The following is a 20,856-nucleotide window of genomic DNA, read 5'->3' as shown; positions in this document are numbered from 1 at the left end:
AAGAGAGGGACAGACGCACCTCAGGAGAAAGTACCATTGTCTGAGCCCTGATCTGGTGGGGTAATCTGTTCCACCTGGAGAGGATCAGCCCCTGCAGGGGCCTGGAATGGAACTGAGCATATTCCATCATGTCGAATGTGGACACCATAGATCCCAAAACCTGTATTGCCGAGTGGACTGACACCCGGCGACTGTGGAGATATCTGTGTACTCGCAGCTGCAGTGTGGAGATCTTTTCTGGAGTTAGAAATATTCTCTGCTGGTGAGAGTCCAGAAGGGCTCCCAAATGAATCCTCCTCTGTGAAGGAATTAGGGAGGACTTTCCAATTGATTAACCAACCGTGTGCTTGTAAACTGTCAGTTGTAGATGGTGGTGAAGCACTTCTGAGAACTTGCCTACAAGAGGAGGTCGTCCAGATATGGTAGGAGCTGGATACCCTGACTCCGCAGGTGGGCTGACATGACAGTCATAATTTTGGTAAATACCTTTGGTGCCGTGGATAGCCCAAAGGGCAGCGCCCGAAATTGGAAGTGTCTTTGGGAACATGTAGCGTTATGGAAGCATTATGGGAACTTGTTGGTATGCATCCTGAATGTCCAGTGATACCATGTAATCCAAAGGTTCCATAGCCAGTATGATGAATCTTAAGGTTTCCATCCTGAACCTGGGCCTTGTTCAGAGATTTGAGGTTGAGGATAGGCTGATGAGACCCATTCGGTTTCTGAACCAGAAAGAGAGTAGAATAATAACCAGTCCCTCGTTGCGATAGTGGAACTGGTACAAATATCCCTGCTTGCAGCAAGGACTGTATGGCTTTCTGGATCTGCAAGGCCGTGGTTTTGTCTGAAGGAGGGCCTGTGCAGAAAAACTGGTGGGGAGGCCTTCGAAGGAATGAGACGGCGTACCCCTGAGAAACCACTTCTCTCACCCAAGCATCCTTGGTGGTTTGACACCAGCACTGGGCGAACTGAAGAAGTTGGCCTTATACTCTGGGTTCCCCCAGAGGGAGGCCCACCCCGTCAGGCTGCGTGCTTATCCTCCAGTTTGGAGGCCAGGCGTCTTGTGCTCCAGGCCTGTTTTCTTAGGCTTGGCAGTTTTCTTGGCAGCTGACTGCCTAGGAAAGGACTGTCCTTTGGCTTTTCCTTAAGGATGAAAGGACCTAAAGGAGGATCTTCGATACTTTGCAGGAGGAGCAGATGCTGAGGGCAGAAATGCAGATTTTGATTTGGCTAACGTGTCAACAATCTTGTCCAGGTCTGGGCCAAACAAAATCTCCCCATTATAGGGTAAGGCTTCTAGGCCTTTCCTAGAATCGGCATCTGCGCTCCAGTAGTGTAATGGCGAGCAAACACGGCCGCAGCCGAGACCCTGAATGTCAGTAAACTAACATCCAGAGCGGCCTCAACGATATATGCAGTCGCATCCTTAATATGGCCACCCAGTGACACCTGATCCTCTGGAACTTCCAAGGAGTCCTCAAGTGTATCGGCCCAACTCTCTATAGCCTTAGCTACCCAGGAGATAGCCATGGACGGGCGGGAAACAGCTCCTGAAAGAGAGTATATACTATAGATTTTAGGCAAGTTTCCACCTTCTGTCATACTGAATACTGCCGAAGTCACCTTCAACTGTTTAAAAAGGGGGTGATTGGATTTAGGGGCTGGCCTGTCATCCTCTATAACCAATCTGACCTCACGCACCAAGACAGGAATATTAATTCTTGACCAAGGCTCCGCCTCTTACCAAGGGGAGTCGGGGTTAGAGGCATCAGCCACCTCTCCGTCATCAGATGACATCTCAGATTCTGATAGCTGTGTGGATTGAGATGACAACACAGGACGCTTAGCTGGTCATACAGGTTTCTCACTCTGTAACATGGTCTGAATGACTATAGAGGTCGTAGCCAGACTCTGTACTGAGGTAGAGAAAACATCCACCCATGGTGGAGGTCCACCCTGTAGTAATCCCACTGTGGGAATGACCGCCTGCTGTGGTACAGGAGGGGTTTGCCTAATCAGTGGTAGTCCCTGTGAGTGAGCTGGGCTGAGTGGGCTGCTGTGGTACCCCCCATAGGAGGAACAACAGCCGGGACCGCCAGGCGGTCGACAATGGAGACCAGCATCTGAGAAAAAAAAACGCTCAAGGGGGCTCCTGTACTGATACACCTTATACATAACCCATCCCGAAGCACATCCTCCTCACTGAAAACTGTAGTACATAATCTGCAAGATTGCAGCATAAGTACAGGAATGTGTTCCCTTGTCAGACATTTATGCGGACTAAATGACGCACAATAGCGCACTGTGGGCCTGATTCAGAGCCGCTCGCTCTGAATCAGGGCATGTTTTCTTTTCTTTTCTATATATATATGTGTGATGTGTGTGTGTGTGCATATATATATATATCATGTAACAATCATAGATTTCTACACACACACACACACACACATTATAATCCAAAACCCACATATTTACTGTAACAAAAAAAAACAAGCACATGTTATATGGACTACTGCAAGTTAAGTTGTTGGTCCTTTACCAAACCCCTTCCCTAACCATACATACGGTACACAGACACCCTACACCCACACACAACTTAACTGGTTCTGGAGATTATGGTGGTAGTCATGACCACAGAAAGAAGGGTATGCCGGCCAATGGGAGGAGAGGAGTGGGAGGCAGGCAGGAGAGGAGGTGCCAGTCTGTAATGGAACTCGTTGGTGGCTGGTTTCAGGGGAGGAGCCAGCCACTGAAGCATAGTACTGGCTAATAGGGGCTGGCAGGCCCGCAGACAGCCGGGCCCAAGTGACAGGGGGTTTGGCCAAATCGCGGATGGCATGGCCACGCCCCCTTTAAAAAAGATAAATAAACAGTATTGGCTAATAGGAGCTGGAAGCCCCGCAGACAGCCAGGCCCAAGTGACAGGGGGCGTGGCCAAATTGCGGGTGGCGTGGCCACGTCCCCTTTTTTTTAAAAAAAAAACACACAAAAACTTTTGCAGAGCCGCAAAGCTCCGATCGCGGCTGCAGCACATGGGGGGAGATGCATAGCCATGGAATGCCCCAAGGCATTCCAGATGCCCTAGGCATTTGCTTAGAATGCCTATGCCTAAGGCCGACTGAGCTGGTAGGAGACACATAACACATTCAAATTGCCTCATTATGGCCCGTATTCAATTTGAGGCGAAAAACATCGCGGGTGACGTCATTTCGCCAGGCGGAAACTTTTCGCCGTATTCAATTTGAAAGGTGGAAAGTCAATGCAATGTAATAGGCGAAAAAGTTTCGCTTATAAATAGCAGGCGGAAAAAAATGCAGAATTGGGGTGCAACATTGCGGAAACCCCCGTGCAGCCTTAAAACAGACCCCCAAAGGTAAACTGCGTAAGAAAAATCCTAAAAAAGACTTTAGAACGCCCAAAAAATTATTTTCATTTTGGGGGTGATAAAAAAACAAAGTTGGGGGACAAAGTTAAAAACTAGCGAAATAGACTCCAGGGGGGTCCCCAAGTATGCCCCAGGAGTTTTTTGGATTGCAGGTGCTTGCGGCAGGTGGATTTTTACGATTTTTAAAAACACACTTTAGCAACTTTTAAATATGCTATCCCCTATTTCCAGGTACCCCAAATTTGCTGGGACTAGTTATTTTCTACAAAAAACACTACTAAATGCTATTCTTCACCACTTCTGCAAAGACGCTAATTAGAACCTATTGAGAACATTTAAGTACCCCAAATACCTTCAGCAGGCCTATTCGGAGGTATCCATAGTGATCCCCCATGTCAGTGCATCTTTTGGTGGGTGCCAGGCTGATTTCCCCAACTCTGACAGGACTTTTCGCCTCTTTAAGTTTCGCCGGGTCCCATTTTCGCCTCCTTTCAAATTGAATACGGCGATAAGTGGGGACGCGCGTGATACTTTTTCGCCTGCAAAACACGCGATGTAGGCGAAAGGTCCAGCAGACGAAAAAGTATCACGGGTGCGAAACATTGAATGCGGGCCTAAGGCTGGGAGGAGGCGTGGCAGTGCACTGCTGAGCCTGCTGGGACATCCTCAGACCACAGCCACGCCTCCTCCCAGCATACAGAGAGGAGCAACGGAGAGGACTGAGTGACGCAGTTAGCACACCTCCTGTTCATTTGTTTGGCCCTCTCTCTGTCCCACCACAACCAATTTCCCGCCGGTTGGCTTGTTTTGTTCAGTACGTCCTCGGCTTTTGTTGGGAGTGAGCACTGAATGTGTGAAACAAAACATTTTCGCGGTAAAAATTAGTTCTTCTCGGAGAAGGTGTACTAACAACCCTGATGTTTTTTGTTATATTTGTGGCAAATATAGTGTTGCAAAAGAAAGAAAAAATATAACTGTATTCATAAAACAAGCGTATCAGGCTTATTTTGGAGGTCACATAAACCAGCAAGACTAGATTTGGGTGCCTCACAAAGTTTGTAAAACCTGCATGGAATTACTCTGCAATTGGACTAAAGGTGATCGAAAAGTGCTGTAAATGTGAAGGGTATGCATTGATTTAAGAAACGCAAATGGGAATACCCAAGTATGAATTCTGCAAAACAACTGATATCACATAGCGAAGAGTTACCTGTACCATCACTCAGTTCTTTGTGCAAAGTTGAATGTGATGATGTGGAAGTGTTAATTTCATCCAGTACAAGTGACAACACAGATGAAAGTGAGTTTGAAAAAAGTTCCTCTACTCCAAATAAATTTTCTCAAAAGGAACTAAACTATTTAATTCATGACTTGAATTTATCGAAAAAAGGAGCTGAGCTTTTAGCATCCAGACTTCAAGAAAAGCACTGTCTTGAGCTGGATGTTACTATAACGTCGTATCGAAATAGAGAGCAAGCCATACTGCCGTTCTTTAGCCAAGATAACAATCTTGTGTACTGCAACAATGTTCTGGAACATCTCCAGATGATGGGCTTACCAGAATATCGAGCAGAAGACTGGCGGCTCTTTTTGGATAGTTCTAAAAGGAACTTAAAATGCGTATTACTGCACAATGGGAATACATTTGTGTCGATTCCTATTGGTCAATCAACAAAACTTAAAGAACAGTATGAAAATATCAAGTTAGTCTTAGAAAATATTGCTTATTCTCAGCATCAGTGGTCTGTTTGTGTCAATTTAAAAATGGTAAACTTTCTTCTTGGGCAGCAAAGTGGATATACTAAGTATCCTTGTCACATATACTTATGGGATAGTCATGCAAAACAAAAGCACTGGCAGCAAACCGTATGGCCTCCAAGAGAAGTTATAACTGTAGGAGAAGCCAACATCATTCATGAGCCCTCCATACCAAACTGGGTTTAATAAAACAATTTGTAAAAGCATTGGACAAGTCAGGTGATTGTTTCACGTATATTTGTCGAACATTTCCATCTCTTAGTATTGAAAAATTAAAGACAGGAATTTTTGACGGCCTACAGATACGGAAACTGGTGAAGGATCCAAATTTTACCACATCTATGACTGAAACTAAATCTGAAGCATGGCTGAGTTATGTGTCTGTCATTCAAAATTTTTAGGCAAGCAGAAACTATCATGAATTAGTCCACAACATGCTAGAATGTTTAGAGAAAGTAGGTACTAACATGAGTATTAAAGTACATTTTTTTGTACAACCATTTAGATCACTTCCTGTCCAATCTAGAAGATTTAAGTGGAGAACATTGTGAACGGTTCCACCAGGATATTCAGGTAATGGAAAAAAGATATCAAGGAAGGTGGGCTTGTCTCATGATAGCCGATTACTGTTGAAGTCTGCAGAGGGACTGCCCGCAACAAGAATACAAAAGAAAATCCTAGAAAAAACGGTTCTCATAGCTTCCTAACTCTTATGAATGTAATTATCCTGTGTCTTTTTATAACATAAAATGTAATCAGAATAAAAAAAATATCTTTTTAACTATTTTTAACATTGTTTAATTTAATTTTCCATAAATATTAAAGACATATGCATATCTCAAAAACTAGAGCCAATTGAAAAATAATCATGTCATATTCATTTTATTTATTTATTACCAGTTATTTATATAGCGCACGCATATTCCACAGCGCTTTTACAGAAAATATGTTACTATTCACATCAGTCCCTGCCCCAGTGGAGCTTACAATCTACGGGCCTAATTCAGAGCCGCTCGCGAGCGCTGAGTGCTCGCAAGCGGGTCGATGTTGGCCCAGTGCGCATGCGCGAGACCCGGATAGCGACGGCCAAGCCGTCACTATGGGTCTCGCTACAAAGGGGGCGTGCTGTCGATGGTGAGTGACAGCACGCCCCCTTTGGTGGGTTGGCCAGGGGCATTGCTGCCCAGACGGAGGCGTTCCCAGTGGGAGTGCTCTCGGCTCTGATAGAGCCGAAAGCACTCCAGGGCTTGCGGCAACGAGACCCTACCACAAGGGTCTCGTCGCAAGCCCGATGGTCTCGATGGTCTTGACCATCACGACCATCTTTTTGGCCGCTCGCTATAGCTGTGGGTGGTCACCCACAGCTATGCGAGCGGCCAGGAGGCCGCTCTAAAATTAGGAAGGACGGCCCTGATTCAGAGCGAGCGCTCTGTCAGAGAGTCCGGCTCTGAATCAGGGCCTATATTCCTTACCACATGCTCACACACATACACACTAGGGTAAATTTTGTGGGGAGCCAATTAACGTACCAGTATATTTTTGGAATGTGGGAGGAAACCCACGCAAGCACAGGGAGAATATACAAACTCCACACAGTTAGGGCCGTAGTGGAAATTAAACCCATGACCTCAGTGCTGTGAGGCAGTAACGCTAACCATTACATCATCTGTGCTGCCCCATATTCATGATCAGGAATTATTCAAAATTGACTCTTAAATCCCTGGCAACAGATTGACTGTTCCCCAGTGTTATATATGAAGTCAGGTATGAGCTACCCTAACAACACCTGTATTAGGGCAGAACTGAGAGAAAAGGTATAGTCATAAGTTGACAGATAGAAAAAAGACACAGATAGCGCTAGCACAATTCACATACAATGCAGGAAAGACACTGCAAAGTGGCACAATACTCAACTACAGAAACACAGTGTCTGGTAGGAAATAGCGCTACATACGCTAACCCTGGGCAGAGTACGCTGATCCTGGGGAGAGGTATGCAGGGGGACCGGACCATGCGCTGTCCTGGGAGAACTGCAACTGCACACTTAGAAAATGGCCACCGTAGACATCAGAGGAGGCGTGTCCGGAGGAGGAGAGCAACTGAGGGAAGCCAGACCGCAGTGGAAAGGCGCGCTGAGCTGAGGGGAGAAGCCGCTGAAACAGGGAAGCTGTCTCCCCTGTCTGGTTATTAATCCCTGGGACACTGGTTTCCCGCACCAATATGTCCCTGGTGGTCAAGTGGGAGCGTGATGGCCGGAGCCTGCGTCCACACGCAGCACCTCCGGCCTGTCCCCTGAGACTGCGATTACGTGCGAGTCACCGTGAGCGGCGACCCGCCTTACCTGTCCCCTGATGTTCGGGTGCAGTCTGGGCCCTCTGGGGGCCCTGGCTAGCGCTGACCCTGGGAACGCCCGCCGAGATCCCCAGATCAGTACTGGCGTCGCGGCACCAGTGGGGTGACGGAGCGGAAGCGCAGATGTCCCACGGAAGTCTGCTGCTGTGCGCTCTAGTCGCTTGTAGAAGTAAACTAAATAAAATAAAGAAATAAGCTTTAGGGGCTGATTAACAGCCCCCCTGCAAAATGGTGACCCGGCCGGGACCCAACGAAACTGAGGTCACTCAGGGGCGGGGTATAGGGAGAGTGGACCCAATGCATCCTGGGAGCTGAAAGCTTTAACTGCTTGGTGCCCGGATTGGTTCCCATCACCTACACCCCAAGATCTCCCTGTGGAGCCTATGGACCCTGAAGAAGAAAATTATTTCTCAAAGTGTTAAGAGTACAGCTACAGTAGCATTAGTATTATTATCTTGAATGCACCCAAAAGGGTCCCGCAGCACCTTACACAGTACATAAACTTACAGTCTGGCCTGTACAGAGCTGTGCCAGGCCCGGGTACTTTCGGGGGCGTGGCCTGCTGGGCTTCGAAGACACAGGCTGCTGCCACTGACAGGTAAGAGAGGAGGTTGAACCCAGCCTAGCCAGGCCCCTCCATCAAGTCTTGACCAGGATAATTAGTACCCCTCCCCCCTTTTCCCCCCTCTCGGTACCCCTATGTACAGTACAAAGCATTGCAGGATAACCTTGAAAAAGACTCAATTGGACGGAGGTGATACAGGAGTTTGAAGATTTCTATGAATAAGCCAATTTGAAAAGGAGAAGTTAAATATTCTCTACTTCTTCTATACAGTGGAATTTTTTATATTCAATTATTTTTTATATTCAATCATTTTTTCTGTGGAATTGGACAGAATTTTATTTATTTATTTTGGACGTTTTGCTACGGTTTTTACACTTTACTCTTTGATTATCTGTATACTGTGCGCTGAGGTGACTGTTTTATTTGTTTTTTACATTGAAGGATAAGGACATGGCAGGGTGAAAAAAACCAAAGGTTAGGTGCCGTTGTAGGGAGTATGAAATAGATGATAGTATAAGTAAGGGAAGGAAAAGCACATGAGGGAAGATGGCCCTGCTCGTGAGAACTTACATTCTAAAGGGGAGGGGAAGACAAGTAGAGGTGACAGGGATGGGGAAACAATGAGCAAGGGGCATGGAGCATTGGGTAGAAAGAGACTTAGCAAAAGGTCTACATAGTGTTCCTTACTCAGGCAAGGTGGTGGCAGTGCCTTGTGTTTCATTATTTATTTTGGGACTTATTGGAATAATCTATTGACTCTTCAATCAAAAAAGTGGTGCTCATACCAGGAATATACGACTATACACAACCAGTGGCCAAGGGGGGAGCATGGGGACATGATGACGTTCCAATGCTGTCTGAGAGAGAGAGGAACTGAGAAAAGAGGAAAGAACAAGAAGAAGGCCTGAGTTAAGTAAGCTAATTACAGCAGAGGGGAAGCATAATACAAGGTATGGAGGGGGTTTCGGGTAAAGGTGTGAATTAAAAGATCTACACTATTTAGACAGTCAAAAGATTGACATCAATTGGTTTACAGGCAGTAGGTCAACAGGTACAAAAGGTCGACATGGTCGAAAGGTCAACATGGATGAAGATCAATAGGTACAAAAGGTTGACATGGTCAAACATTGGCCTGGACGACATGAAAAAAGGTCAACACACATGTTTTTTTCTTACTAACCCTAATCTTCACTCTACCCCTAACCCTCCCCTTGGTGCCTAACTGTAACCCTCCCTCCTAGTGCCTAACCCTCCGGTAAATGCCTAACCATTACCGTCCCTACTAGTGCCTAACCCTAACCATCAGGGGAAGTGCCTAACCGTTCCTTCTAAAGCCTAACCCTTACTCTCCGGTAAGTGACTAACCCTAACCCTAAAGAACAAAAAAAAAATGTGTCGACCAATCCAATGTTAACCTTTTGACCATGTCAACGTTATGTAATGGCTGATCTTCATCCATGTCGACCTTTTGACCATGTTGACCTTTTGTACCTGTCGACCCTTTGCCTGTCTACCAGTTGGTATCTACCTAGACAATGTCGACATTCTTATTGTCTATTGATTGCCGTCTGTGGGGTATGCAGGATAGTATGGAACATAGAAGTGGCTATGTGGGGCCAATATGGAACATAGAGATGGGGTGTGAGGAGCAATATGGAACATAGAGATGGGGGTGTGACGAGCAATATGGAACATAGAGATGGGGGTGTGGGAGGGGCAGCAAGGAACGGAAATGGAAGTGTAGGGAACAATATGGAACATAAAGATGAAAGTGAGGCGGACAGCAAGGAACATTGAGCTGGATGTGTGGGGGCAGTAGGGAATAGAGATGGGATGTGCAGTACAGAAATGGGGGTGTGGATGGGGCAGCAAGGAACAGAGATGGGGTGTGGGGAGCAATATGGAACAGAGATGGAATGTGCAGGACAGTATGGAAAATAGAGATGGGGAGTGGGGGGGGCAGTATGGAACATAGAGATGGGAGTGTGGGGGTAGTATGAAACATACAGATGGGGATGTAGTGAGTGAAGAGTATGTCTGTGAGTGAGGTATGGGGTCTGCAGTGCCTTTTCTTCCATCTTTGCTCCCACGCCTGTCAAAAGCTGCTACATTACTGTACACAACGTAACTAAACAAAACTCAAAGCGGATTGAAAGTCAAGCATACCAAGACCTAGTACTAACCGTTCCCAGGGAGAGGACCTTGGCCTAGGGACATTAAAATCCAACTATAATTAATAACAACATAATCTTGATATATCTAACTTTTTAGGTTTGCTGAACATATATTTTTCGTTATACATTGTAAATAACTTCTGACTTTCAAAGAATGCTGACAGCACACAGAGCGTGCAGATTTAGATATTGTTTTTCAGAATAATAGTATATTGTGCTTTTTGAACAGTATAATGATGTTATTGTAAATTTAGGGGGTCCTACTCATCTATGCCACTTTCCTTAAGATTAATAAATCAGAATATTTTTGCAGCACCTGTCAGCACTCAATCAGAACGTTTGTTTTAATGTAACAATGTGTTAATGAGGCCGGTTTACACAAAATATACAACTCCAACACGTCAAAGTATGAAACTTTAATTAAGTACCTAGTGTCAGGCGCTTGTTAGCATACTAGGCACACTATATGCCGGAGAACTAGATAATTATGCTGGCTGGTGATGGGTTACATATACACAAAAAGACACAAAAGGATAAGGAAGGAGGATACATAACTCAGCAATAATAACATAATAATATTTAAAAACAGACTAATTGGCAAATCGGCAATGCAGTTATATTAATGGGCAAAAAAAGAGTTGCATTACATTTAGTAACTGATCATACATGTGTACTTCAGTTACAGCATCAACTGATATGGAAACATGACACATTTCATTAATGAGACTAATGCTGGGAACACACTAGATCAGTGGTTCTCAAACTCAGTCCTCAGGACCCCACACAGGTCACGTTTTCCAGGTCAGCCAGCAGGTGCACAGGTGTATTCATTACTCATGGACACAGGTGGAGCTAATTATTATACTTGTGATTCTGTAAGGAGACCTGGAAAATATGCACTGTTTGGGGTACTGAGGAACAAGTTTGAGAACCTGTGCACTAGATTATATGTCGTCCGATCCGGCAGATCAGACGACATATCGGGCATATCAGCCAGTGTGTACCCGCTATGTCGCTGATGATGAGCGCTCCCGTGCATCGTCATCGACATTGCCTGTCAGACCTGCATGCAAGTCCAACGGGCGATATTGTCAGCGGGGGCCATGCTGCTGAATTGCCATGTCATCCTCTTGTCCATGTAGAAATTCTGAATGTCAACATACAGAACATGTTGACATTCTGAAAGTCAACATCTGGAACGTTGACACTTTGTACCACACCCACTAAGATTGCTCAGGGAGTAGAACAGTGATTTAATCTAACATCTTAAAAATATTTCCAAGATTAGACCCTATCTCATCCAGGATGCCACTAAAACCTTCATACACTCATTGGTCATCTCCACATTGGACTACTGTAACCTCCTCCTATCTGTCCTCCCCAAATCCCATCTCTCTCCTTTTCAGTCTGTCCTCAATGCTGCTGCTCGGCTCATCTTCCTCTCAAAACGCTCTGCATCTGCTTCCCTTCTCCTACAAGCTCTCCACTGGCTCCCCTTCCCTTTCAGAACCCAATTTAAGGTTCTCACACTCACTTACAAAGCCCTCACCCATTACTCTCCCATTTACATCTCAGATCTCATCTCCCTTCACTCTCCTGTCCGCCCTCTTCGTTCAAAAAATGCATGCCGCCTCTCGTTCCAATTGATTACTTCCTCCCACTTCCACCTCCAAGATTTTGCCTGTGCTGCTCCCCACCTTTGGAACTGTCTCCCTCTTCCCATCAGACTCTTCACCTCTCTACAATCCTTCAAATGGGCTCTCAAGACCCACTACTTCATCAAAGCCTTCCAGCTCTCATCTTAACTTGCTGCTACATACTCCTTCCTAACTGCATACCCCATCTATGTCACCCCTGTTTGTCTGTCCCTCCCCTTTAGAATGTTGCTCTTATGAGCAGGGCCCTCTACCGTTTTGTGCTTCTCCTTACTCTACTTTCATCTACTTCTTACTCTCCACTAGGGCATCTAACACTTGGTTGCTTTGCTCTGTTGCTTATCTGGGTGTTATGGTCGCGAATGTAGCAATGTATATTATCCATGACCTGTATTGTATTGTACTGTAAGTCACTAAGTCAACCTATTTGTTTAAGTACTTTGTAAGGTGCTGCAGAACACTTGTGGCGCCATATAAATAAATGATGATAATAATAATAATAATAATAATAATAATAATAACATGTGTCTCCACCAACAGCTCTGCTTGTTATTCTTTCGACAATCAGTTTCCATTGTAAGTGCATCGAGTTAGGTTTATCTTTATCTCTCCACCCACCAATTCCATGGATTATACATGGCTATCTTTATAAATAAGTCTTTGCACTTTGAAAAAAAAATGTTCAGTCGCAGTTTGCCCCAGTTGAGCTCACAATCTAATTTTTGTTGTCTAGGACACTAAAAGGTAAAGTCATTTAGCTACAATCTCAAAGAGTTCATACTGGGAATCACTCAAAGGCTCTCTAAGTGTAATTATTAGGCAGTAGAATCATATTCCCATGTAAAAATAACTTGTTTATTCTGTAAACATATATATGTTGGCCATGGTGTCCAAAAGCAAATATAAAGTATATAGCATTACACCACAGCTTTCTTTGTGGATTGTCCCTTCTCTTTGTAAATCATGTATATCTATTATATTATCTAAAGAATATATATCTACCTTATTTGTTATTATAGGTGCTTAAAAAAATCTCTGGGTTAGATGCAATTGAACTTTATACATTAGGCCAGAGGTTCCCAAACTTGGTGCTCAAGACACCCAGTCCAGATTTTAGGGATAACGATGCTTGGGCAGAGGTGACTTAATTAGTACCTATAATAACTATAATTTGATTTAACCGTCTGTGCTCAGCCATGGATAGCCTTAAAACCTGGACTGTTAGGGTGCCTTGAGGACGAGTTTGCATACCACTGCATTGCATACAGTCTAATGCTTACCCCGAGGCTTACCTTGTTGTGGGATTGTAGGATCTGTGTAATCATTCTGACATGAGGGTAGTAATTTTTAATTGATGCCACTCTGAAACAAAACATTCAATAGAATAATATATATATATATATATATATATATATATATAAAAAAATGTCAAGTATTTTATGAGCATACTTACAAAAATGTTGCTAATGTGGTGTAAACATTAAAGCATTCAATCCACTCCCTACATTAAAAAGTGGTAACCCACAGCTATGCGAGCGGCCAAGAGGCTGCAACAACAAATTAAAAAAACACACGCCCTGATTCAGAGCGAGCGCTCGCTGTTAGCGAGCGGCTCTGAATCAGGCCCTGATTCCCCATTCAAATTAATAGTTGGCTTTGGAAAAGTTATATTAGACATGCGTGCCCCTATCCGGGCCTACAGTACCTGATACGCCGTAATGACTATGTGATAACACATTATACAAAACTATAACGTAATAATGAGGTTATGTAGTGACGAGGATATTGCAATGTAACAGCTTCCACCTAGGCTGAGCTGTGAATGACGTACTCAATTGTGCCTGTCTAGCCAAAACATGTCCATGGAAACTATGTGTGAAGGTTGGCAATTACTGTTTATATCACTTTATAGGGGCCTATTTATGAAAGCACATTTTAGCCGTAATAAATATGTTATTTGAAAGATCCATCTGATGCCGCCATCTAAAGATGGTTATAACTAATGAGGCCAAACTCCCAAAGGCTAAGCTTTTACCTGAATTTTTGGGCTTAGTAAATAGGCCCTATAGTGAAGAAAGAAGATAGCAGTACTGTAGAAAGATGCTGGTCTGTAAATCCGTCAGATTGTTGTAACAATGTAACACTGGAACAGGTTTGCTACGACTGTTTACTGCGTTGGAATCTGCAATGTCTGCTTGTGCATCTTATTCGCATCGCATTGCGAATAAGACACATTTGCCGAAAAAAATACACAGGAAAAGACGCTCGGCGTGAGCAAACTGGCACGGCACTAGGTGCGACTAGAAGGGCTGTGTAACGTGACTGCAACAATGACGGAGGACACATCTGTACTTTCCACCCACACCCACTTCTTGGTGATGCATATATGTAGGTGTGTTAGGTCTGTAGTAAGCATATCTGAAAATGATTCAATGTTTATTAGTAAATAGTACTCACATATAATGCACACTGTAAGTGAGGATCATGTATGTTTAAAGTGTTCTAAATAATATATGTATAAATATCATAAGTACACAAACGAAATGCATGTATAAAAATATGAGATAAAGGGCCTGATTCACACGCAATCCGCACACAATGCCGAAGGTCACTTAGTTGAGTGATTATTTACAACTGTGCATTAGCTACACAGAGTGTACACAGGTCAGACGGTATCAGAAAGGTGGTGGAGAAGTGATGACGGTTCCTGGGCGGTGACTGGGAGGTGGCTGGAAGTGAATGCACAAATGGTCTGTTCAGTGGGCGTGTTATGGGAGTGTTGCGGGTGTCAGGGACAGCAGCTGTGTACACAGACGCACAGCCGCAAGCATAAGAGGCCATGGTCAGACAGGGAAACTGCACCTGCCGTAGGGCTGGTGTAAGTTTAGATAGTGCGACCGATAGCGCATAAGGATGCACCAATCAGAATTACAGCATGCAGGGACCATAACAGTGTATGTCTCAGTCGTTGCACATAGGGCCTCATGGATGTACACAAATGGGGTGTTAGGAACTGAGGTGTTGTTTGAGTGTCTTCACAAACTGAGTCCAGCAACAGCCTTGAGGGCTGGAATCCTCGACAAGTAGTGCCCTATTGGCCAAAGAACAAGATGCAGCTTTTGAGCTGTGAAGTAGCCTTGAGGGCTGGTAAACTTGGCTAGATGTGGCGGATGAAGGATTAGTGCCACTGAGAGAGACAGGCGTTGGTACACAGGATTGTGTACTCAGGAGGCAGTGTTGAAACAAGCAGCGTACGCAGGACTGCGCAATCTTGGACACAGACTGCTGACCGCAGCGCCTAGATGACACAAAAACGGCAGGTAGATGGTATGTGAACTGTGCCGCCTGGATGACACAAACAGCAGTATAACAATCTTAGACAGGAGAACTGGAGCTTGACTGGATAACAGGAGACAATGCCGGAACCGGAAGCACGAAAACTGTAGCACCGGCATCATGGCAGCGTTCGCACCAGGAGGAAATAGATGCAGGAGCCAATCCAGAAAGATCCTGAAATGACGAACAGGAGGCAGGAGGAGCTTCAGCGAACGCTCGCCCGGCGTTCGCCTCGCCCTGCATTCGCAGTGCGGCGGTTTGTGACAGGAGGGCATTTGTAGTGCCATTTGCTTAAACTCGCAGACAGGAGATCGCCAATGGACGCTGCTGCGTGCCACTCAGAATCGGGCCCAATATGTATTTTGTAGTATGTAAATGATAAAGGGAAATGGCCCATACTATCCATACAGTAGTTACTGTGTGATACAAATACACATATAGCATACAGAGCACTATACAAAGGAGGGGAGGGTTCTTACCTCCTGATGTTTGTGGCATCTTCATGTTCTGAGTTTGAACAATATCTGTTAGCGAACACCATGACAGCAGCTACGTTCTCCATCTGTCACAGTGACACAGTATGAAGAAGGAAAGTTCTTATTATCCCTGTAATATTCTTGCTACTCATATAATAATAATGTAGTTATTGTGTGGATTTTGTGCCTGTCACCCATAGAGTACCACACACTGTATACTTGCAGATCCTGTGTGCTAAATAAATCAGACATATTCCTATACTTGAGCAATGTCTTGTTTAAATGTTATTGCTCCGGTTATTATACTTTATATATAAAGCACCAGAATGTTGTGCAGAAACAAAGGAAATAATCGCTGAGAACAATAGGAACATACAGTGGCCTCCTGAAATACAATGTGTGAGCCGGGTGGCTCAGTCATGATTTTTTATCAATTCTTCTCTATCAATTTTTTTTTTTTAATTTGGGCTTACATCTTAGAAAAAATAGATTATGGTGCCAAAAGAAGGGCACGTTGTCTAAAGAATACCAAGTAAATTGCTTAAATAAAGTACAGGTTGAGTCTCCCATATCCAAATATTCCGAAATACGGAATATTCCGAAATACGGAATATTTTTGGCATGACTGAGATAGTGAAAACTTTGATTTTTGATGGTTTAATGTACACAAACTTTGTTTAAGGCACAAAATTATTAAAAATAAAGTATAAAATGACCTATAGGCTGTGTGTATAAGGTATATACGACACATACATGAATTTCATATATGTACACAAACTTTGTTTGAGTCACAAAATTATTGAAAATATTGTATAAAATTACCTGCAGGCTGTGTGTATAAGGTGTATATAAATCATAAATGTATTCTGTGTTTAGATTTGAGCCCTATTCCTAAGACATTTCAATATGGTATGCAATTATTCCAAAATACGGAATATTCCGATATCCAAAATACCCCTGGTCCCAAGCATTTTGGATATGGGAGACTCAACCTGTATATAAATGCAAAGGTAACAAAAAAGTTAAGCACTGCTAAATCAGCACAGCAAATTAGGCGTTAAAGTATGCTCAATAAATATGCTGATAGATTATATTAACACAGTTCATAGCTCTTCTGTAAAATATACTATGTCAGTAATTCCTGATGGATTTATGAGCCGCTTTCTCAGGAATAGTGATTAATAGTGATAAAATCCATACAGATGTGTCCACATACACCTAGTGTCTATGCACCTCACAGCGCGAGGCGCCACTTACAACTGAGGCACTCCGAGAGTGTCGTAGAATCAGTGAAACGCTGCTCATAGTCTACTAGAGACACTGGGCTGTGACATTAACCACACAAGAATTGCGTTTACACTCGTACAAAGTCCCAGATGACGCACAACAGAACTCGGTGTGAGAAAAAGCCGTGGCCGATCGCATCGGACCCCTTTTCTCACAGATACAGACTCACACAGATGTTGCTCATTAAACTGATCAGTGTAATCCAGCAATGAAGTTTTGTTACTCCCAGTTTTTTTTATTTATGCGCACATTTTGCCAGGCCCTGGGCGATTCGGCGCAGTTTAGTTGCCCAGGATCTGCACGCCGAATGGGCTATTTGGCCCAACTAAAGTCACAGTGTAAAAGAACACATCTGTAGTTTACATCACTGTGTCAAGACAACTGATACAATCAGCGAGGGGGGGATGTGAGAACATTTGTTGCTATCTACATTATCATTATTTAACATAATTCACAAGCAAGTCTCACCTTGACTCTGATAAGGTCTTTGTAGTTCAGTACAGATCCATGGAAAAAGGTGGTTTGGATGTTGCATTTTATCAAAGCCTCCAATTCAAGAGTGGGCAGAATTCTAAAATATAGAAACAACATTTGTGGGAAGATCTGGAACATGTAAGACTAGTGTTACAGACCAAGTTAGAGAAAAAAAAACACCTAAAGTATCAGCATTGTTTCCACGGCACCCCTAAGCCAAAAGTTTGTTATCGAGAAAGTCAGAGAAAAATGTAATAAAGTGAAGTAATTTGTGCTGCCTGTCATCCTTAGGATCAGTTATGTGATGGTAGACAGGTTTGCGCTTCTGTTTGTGCACATATTTACATTACAGTGACCATAAATAATTTGATTTGGTGCTGGACCACCAACCTGAGGCACCCCTGCAAGGGCCCGAGGCACCCCAGGGTGCCAATGGGCACAATTTGGGAATCACTGCATTAAATAAAATGAGTGTTAAATTAAACAACATATTTGAAATGTTTTCCAATACCATATATGGGGCCTGATGCAGAGATGCACGGAGAGTTGATGTCGCATGCAGGTGTCCCGGTGGTGGTGGTGGTGGAGAAATTTGGATGCAGAGATATGTAATTTTGGTGGGCTTTTCTGAGTGGTAACAGGGGGAGTGGCCTACCGCAGCCGGTAGAAATCTCAGTAGGGAGACCATTGGCGGCGGCGGAAATAGACGCGCTCGTGGCTGAAACTGGGTCCACCTCTGAATCAGGCCCATAGTGTGGGGATGTTGTCATATGCTCATATGGCTTAGTTTATTAGGGGCTTTTGTTGTGCTATTGCATATAGCTGAACTCTGCTTGTTACTGTAGTTGGGCCATATAGTGCATTATGCTCTCTCATTGCCGGCTTCTTTAAACTTCTTAACCAGACGTCACAGGAGAAGTTAGATGGTGAAGCCCACTTGGGAGGTGCGAGGGGTGTGGTGCCGTGAATCGTGTCTTTGTGGCCATGCCCCTGCTGTGCAATGCATGAATTGTGTAGTGAGGGAAGGACCATAATGACATCATTTATTGTCATTGACCCCACGGATCACACACTTCTTTGAGGGACATATGTCTGGGACAGCTCTCTGGAGTGTTGGAATATCCCTGCATTCTGGGAGAGTAGGCAGGTATGTCCCAAGATTGGTAGAATATAGCACAGAGTTCCTTCCTCATGTCAGGTTGCCATTATGCACATAAAATACAGCTTGTGAATTTAGTTTTTCCAGAATAAACTCATTCGTTTGTGTATATTATTAAGCTAAGTAACACATGGTTGTTATACATGTTAATATGAATCATGGCTTCAAATGCTCTTTAAAGCACTATTTAATTTACTGAATGCAGCAGAGAAGGAAGATATACCATTTCCACATTATAAGGCACAGCTATGGGAACAACATTCATCCCAACTACTTTACTGTATGCAAATATTTATATAAACACATGGTAAGAAAATGTAATTTATAGCTATAACCCATGCATGTAACATATACTGTAATACTTTGAAAAAAATGTTACATGAAAGCAATACTATTCGTATATAAAGAAATACAATCCACGCTCAATGAATTACTCAAACACATAAACGAGAACACAAAGAACCTCAAAAATACAGGAACACTGCACCACCAGCAGCAACTTCCTAAACCTAAATCTATGCATTGAAAACTCAATAGTCAATTCCAAAACAATCTATCAACCTCTGGACGGCAACAACTGTGTTCTTAAGATAAGCTATACAAAAACACATGGCTCAAGAACAGATATTTTAACCAACATAGACATCTGAAACTAAACTGCACTGACAACAACTCAACCAAGCAAAAGTTATTGCCAAAAAACCCATAACATACAGCTCTCCAGCACTAAAAGAACAGAATGGATTGACAAATCCAAACCTAATAATTTTGACACTTACCAAACAAGTCAAAGATAATGTAATTTATTGCACAATATAGCAAAAACTTAGAGCTAAGAAACCTAAGAAAGTACTAGAGGAACACTGGAAGATCTTCAAAAGCAATGAATACAGAGGCCCCTTTGTTATCAGACAAGCCACACGTAAGACAGAAAAGCGAAAGCGTTACCAAGACTATTCATAACTAGCCACTTCAAGACCTTTAATATTACCAAAAACACAGATAAAGCGTAAAACTTTATGTGATACACCAGCTGCCATTGAATGGGTGAAGGAGGGGGGGTTCCAGATCTTCTCCATCCTTTTGTTCAATGACAATAAAGTCTGAATCAAATTGAATTTTGTGGTCTGCTGTAATCCTCTGCAGTGTATTAGATTCTTTCAATGTAGGATACTTCAATGGGTATTCTGGTGGCTTGTTCTTCTCACTTTTCCAGCAGAGAGGCAAATGGTCCCGAGCGCCCCACACAGTAAACACACAATGTAAACAGTTTTTAATTTATTGAACCAGAACACTTCAAGGCAATTTGTAAAAGTAAGTTATGGGAATTTACTCTGTCACAGTATTATCACAACAAATAAATCAATAAGAATCTTAAATTATAACATTCACTGGCATTAATATTACCGCAATATAAATAAAAAATGTTAGGACTAGCGTAATACACTCAATATCAACAATATTCCTAAAGCCAGGCTACCTCTGGACATACTGCCTGGCCAGGGCTACATTGGTGCACAGTTCAGAAAAAAATGGTAGTTATAATAATAGTTAATTATGTCTAAAATAACTTGCTAACGCTATTTCTGGAGGATTGTAGTTATAACTGTAGAGTACTATCTTTGGTTTTAATCCTTGGTACAATATGGTTAAGAAGAGTTGGTAGCTGATTAAATTAGACTTTTAAGTGAAGGCTGCTCTACGGTGCTGTCCTGAAGTATTATTTTGCTGTAGTACTTACTGTAAGACAGGATTCTGCCTAAAGGGCCCCATACATCTGCGATGGATTGCAGTGATGCCGCGATGCTGCAACCCGGCATCGCAGGATCGCAGAAATCCAACATGTTGGATTTTCCCGATTTGACGATTGCGATCAACAAATGATCGTGATTGTCTAATCGGGGACATTTAACATGTCAAAATTCAGCGATCCTGCGACGGATCGTTGAACATCGGTGGTGGTCTGTCTGCGTTTCCGCGCGGAAATGCCGGCATTTCCCATCGCATTGCTTCATCGCGACAATCTGTCGCAGATGTATGGCCATCTTAACACTTCTGCTACTGGTGCTGGAACTCGTTCTGCCTGCTGATGGATGGGGCTTTTAATATTACCCTTTTAAGCTATTGTAAGGTAATTCAACTCCCTGGCTAGGTCATTTATGGAAATTGGATGGATGTGTTAAAGCCTGCTTTAATAACTCTAATAATTCTCCAGTGAATGATTCCTGCCGGCAA

The 20,856-nt window shown here is 43.4% G+C and overlaps 1 protein-coding gene across 1 annotated transcript in view; it reads right to left on the bottom strand.

The window, feature by feature from the left end:
- Positions 1-20,856, bottom strand: part of KCNU1 (potassium calcium-activated channel subfamily U member 1) — a 260,592-nt gene that overhangs the window by 174,629 nt on the left and 65,107 nt on the right. The window contains exons 11-13 of the mRNA XM_088453055.1: positions 17,457-17,559; positions 15,705-15,787; positions 13,182-13,251 (exon numbers count right to left, since the gene is read on the bottom strand). Of these exons, the coding sequence (XP_088309181.1) occupies positions 13,182-13,251; positions 15,705-15,787; positions 17,457-17,559 (256 nt within the window). The remainder of the gene's footprint in view (positions 1-13,181; positions 13,252-15,704; positions 15,788-17,456; positions 17,560-20,856) is intronic.

Source organism: Taudactylus pleione, unplaced genomic scaffold (genome assembly GCF_031769625.1).
Source record: "Taudactylus pleione unplaced genomic scaffold, aTauple2 ptg000567l, whole genome shotgun sequence".
Taxonomy (NCBI): Eukaryota; Metazoa; Chordata; class Amphibia; order Anura; family Myobatrachidae; genus Taudactylus; species Taudactylus pleione.
Note: the sequence above shows the minus strand (reverse complement) of the source record. Positions and strands in the feature narration are given on the sequence as shown.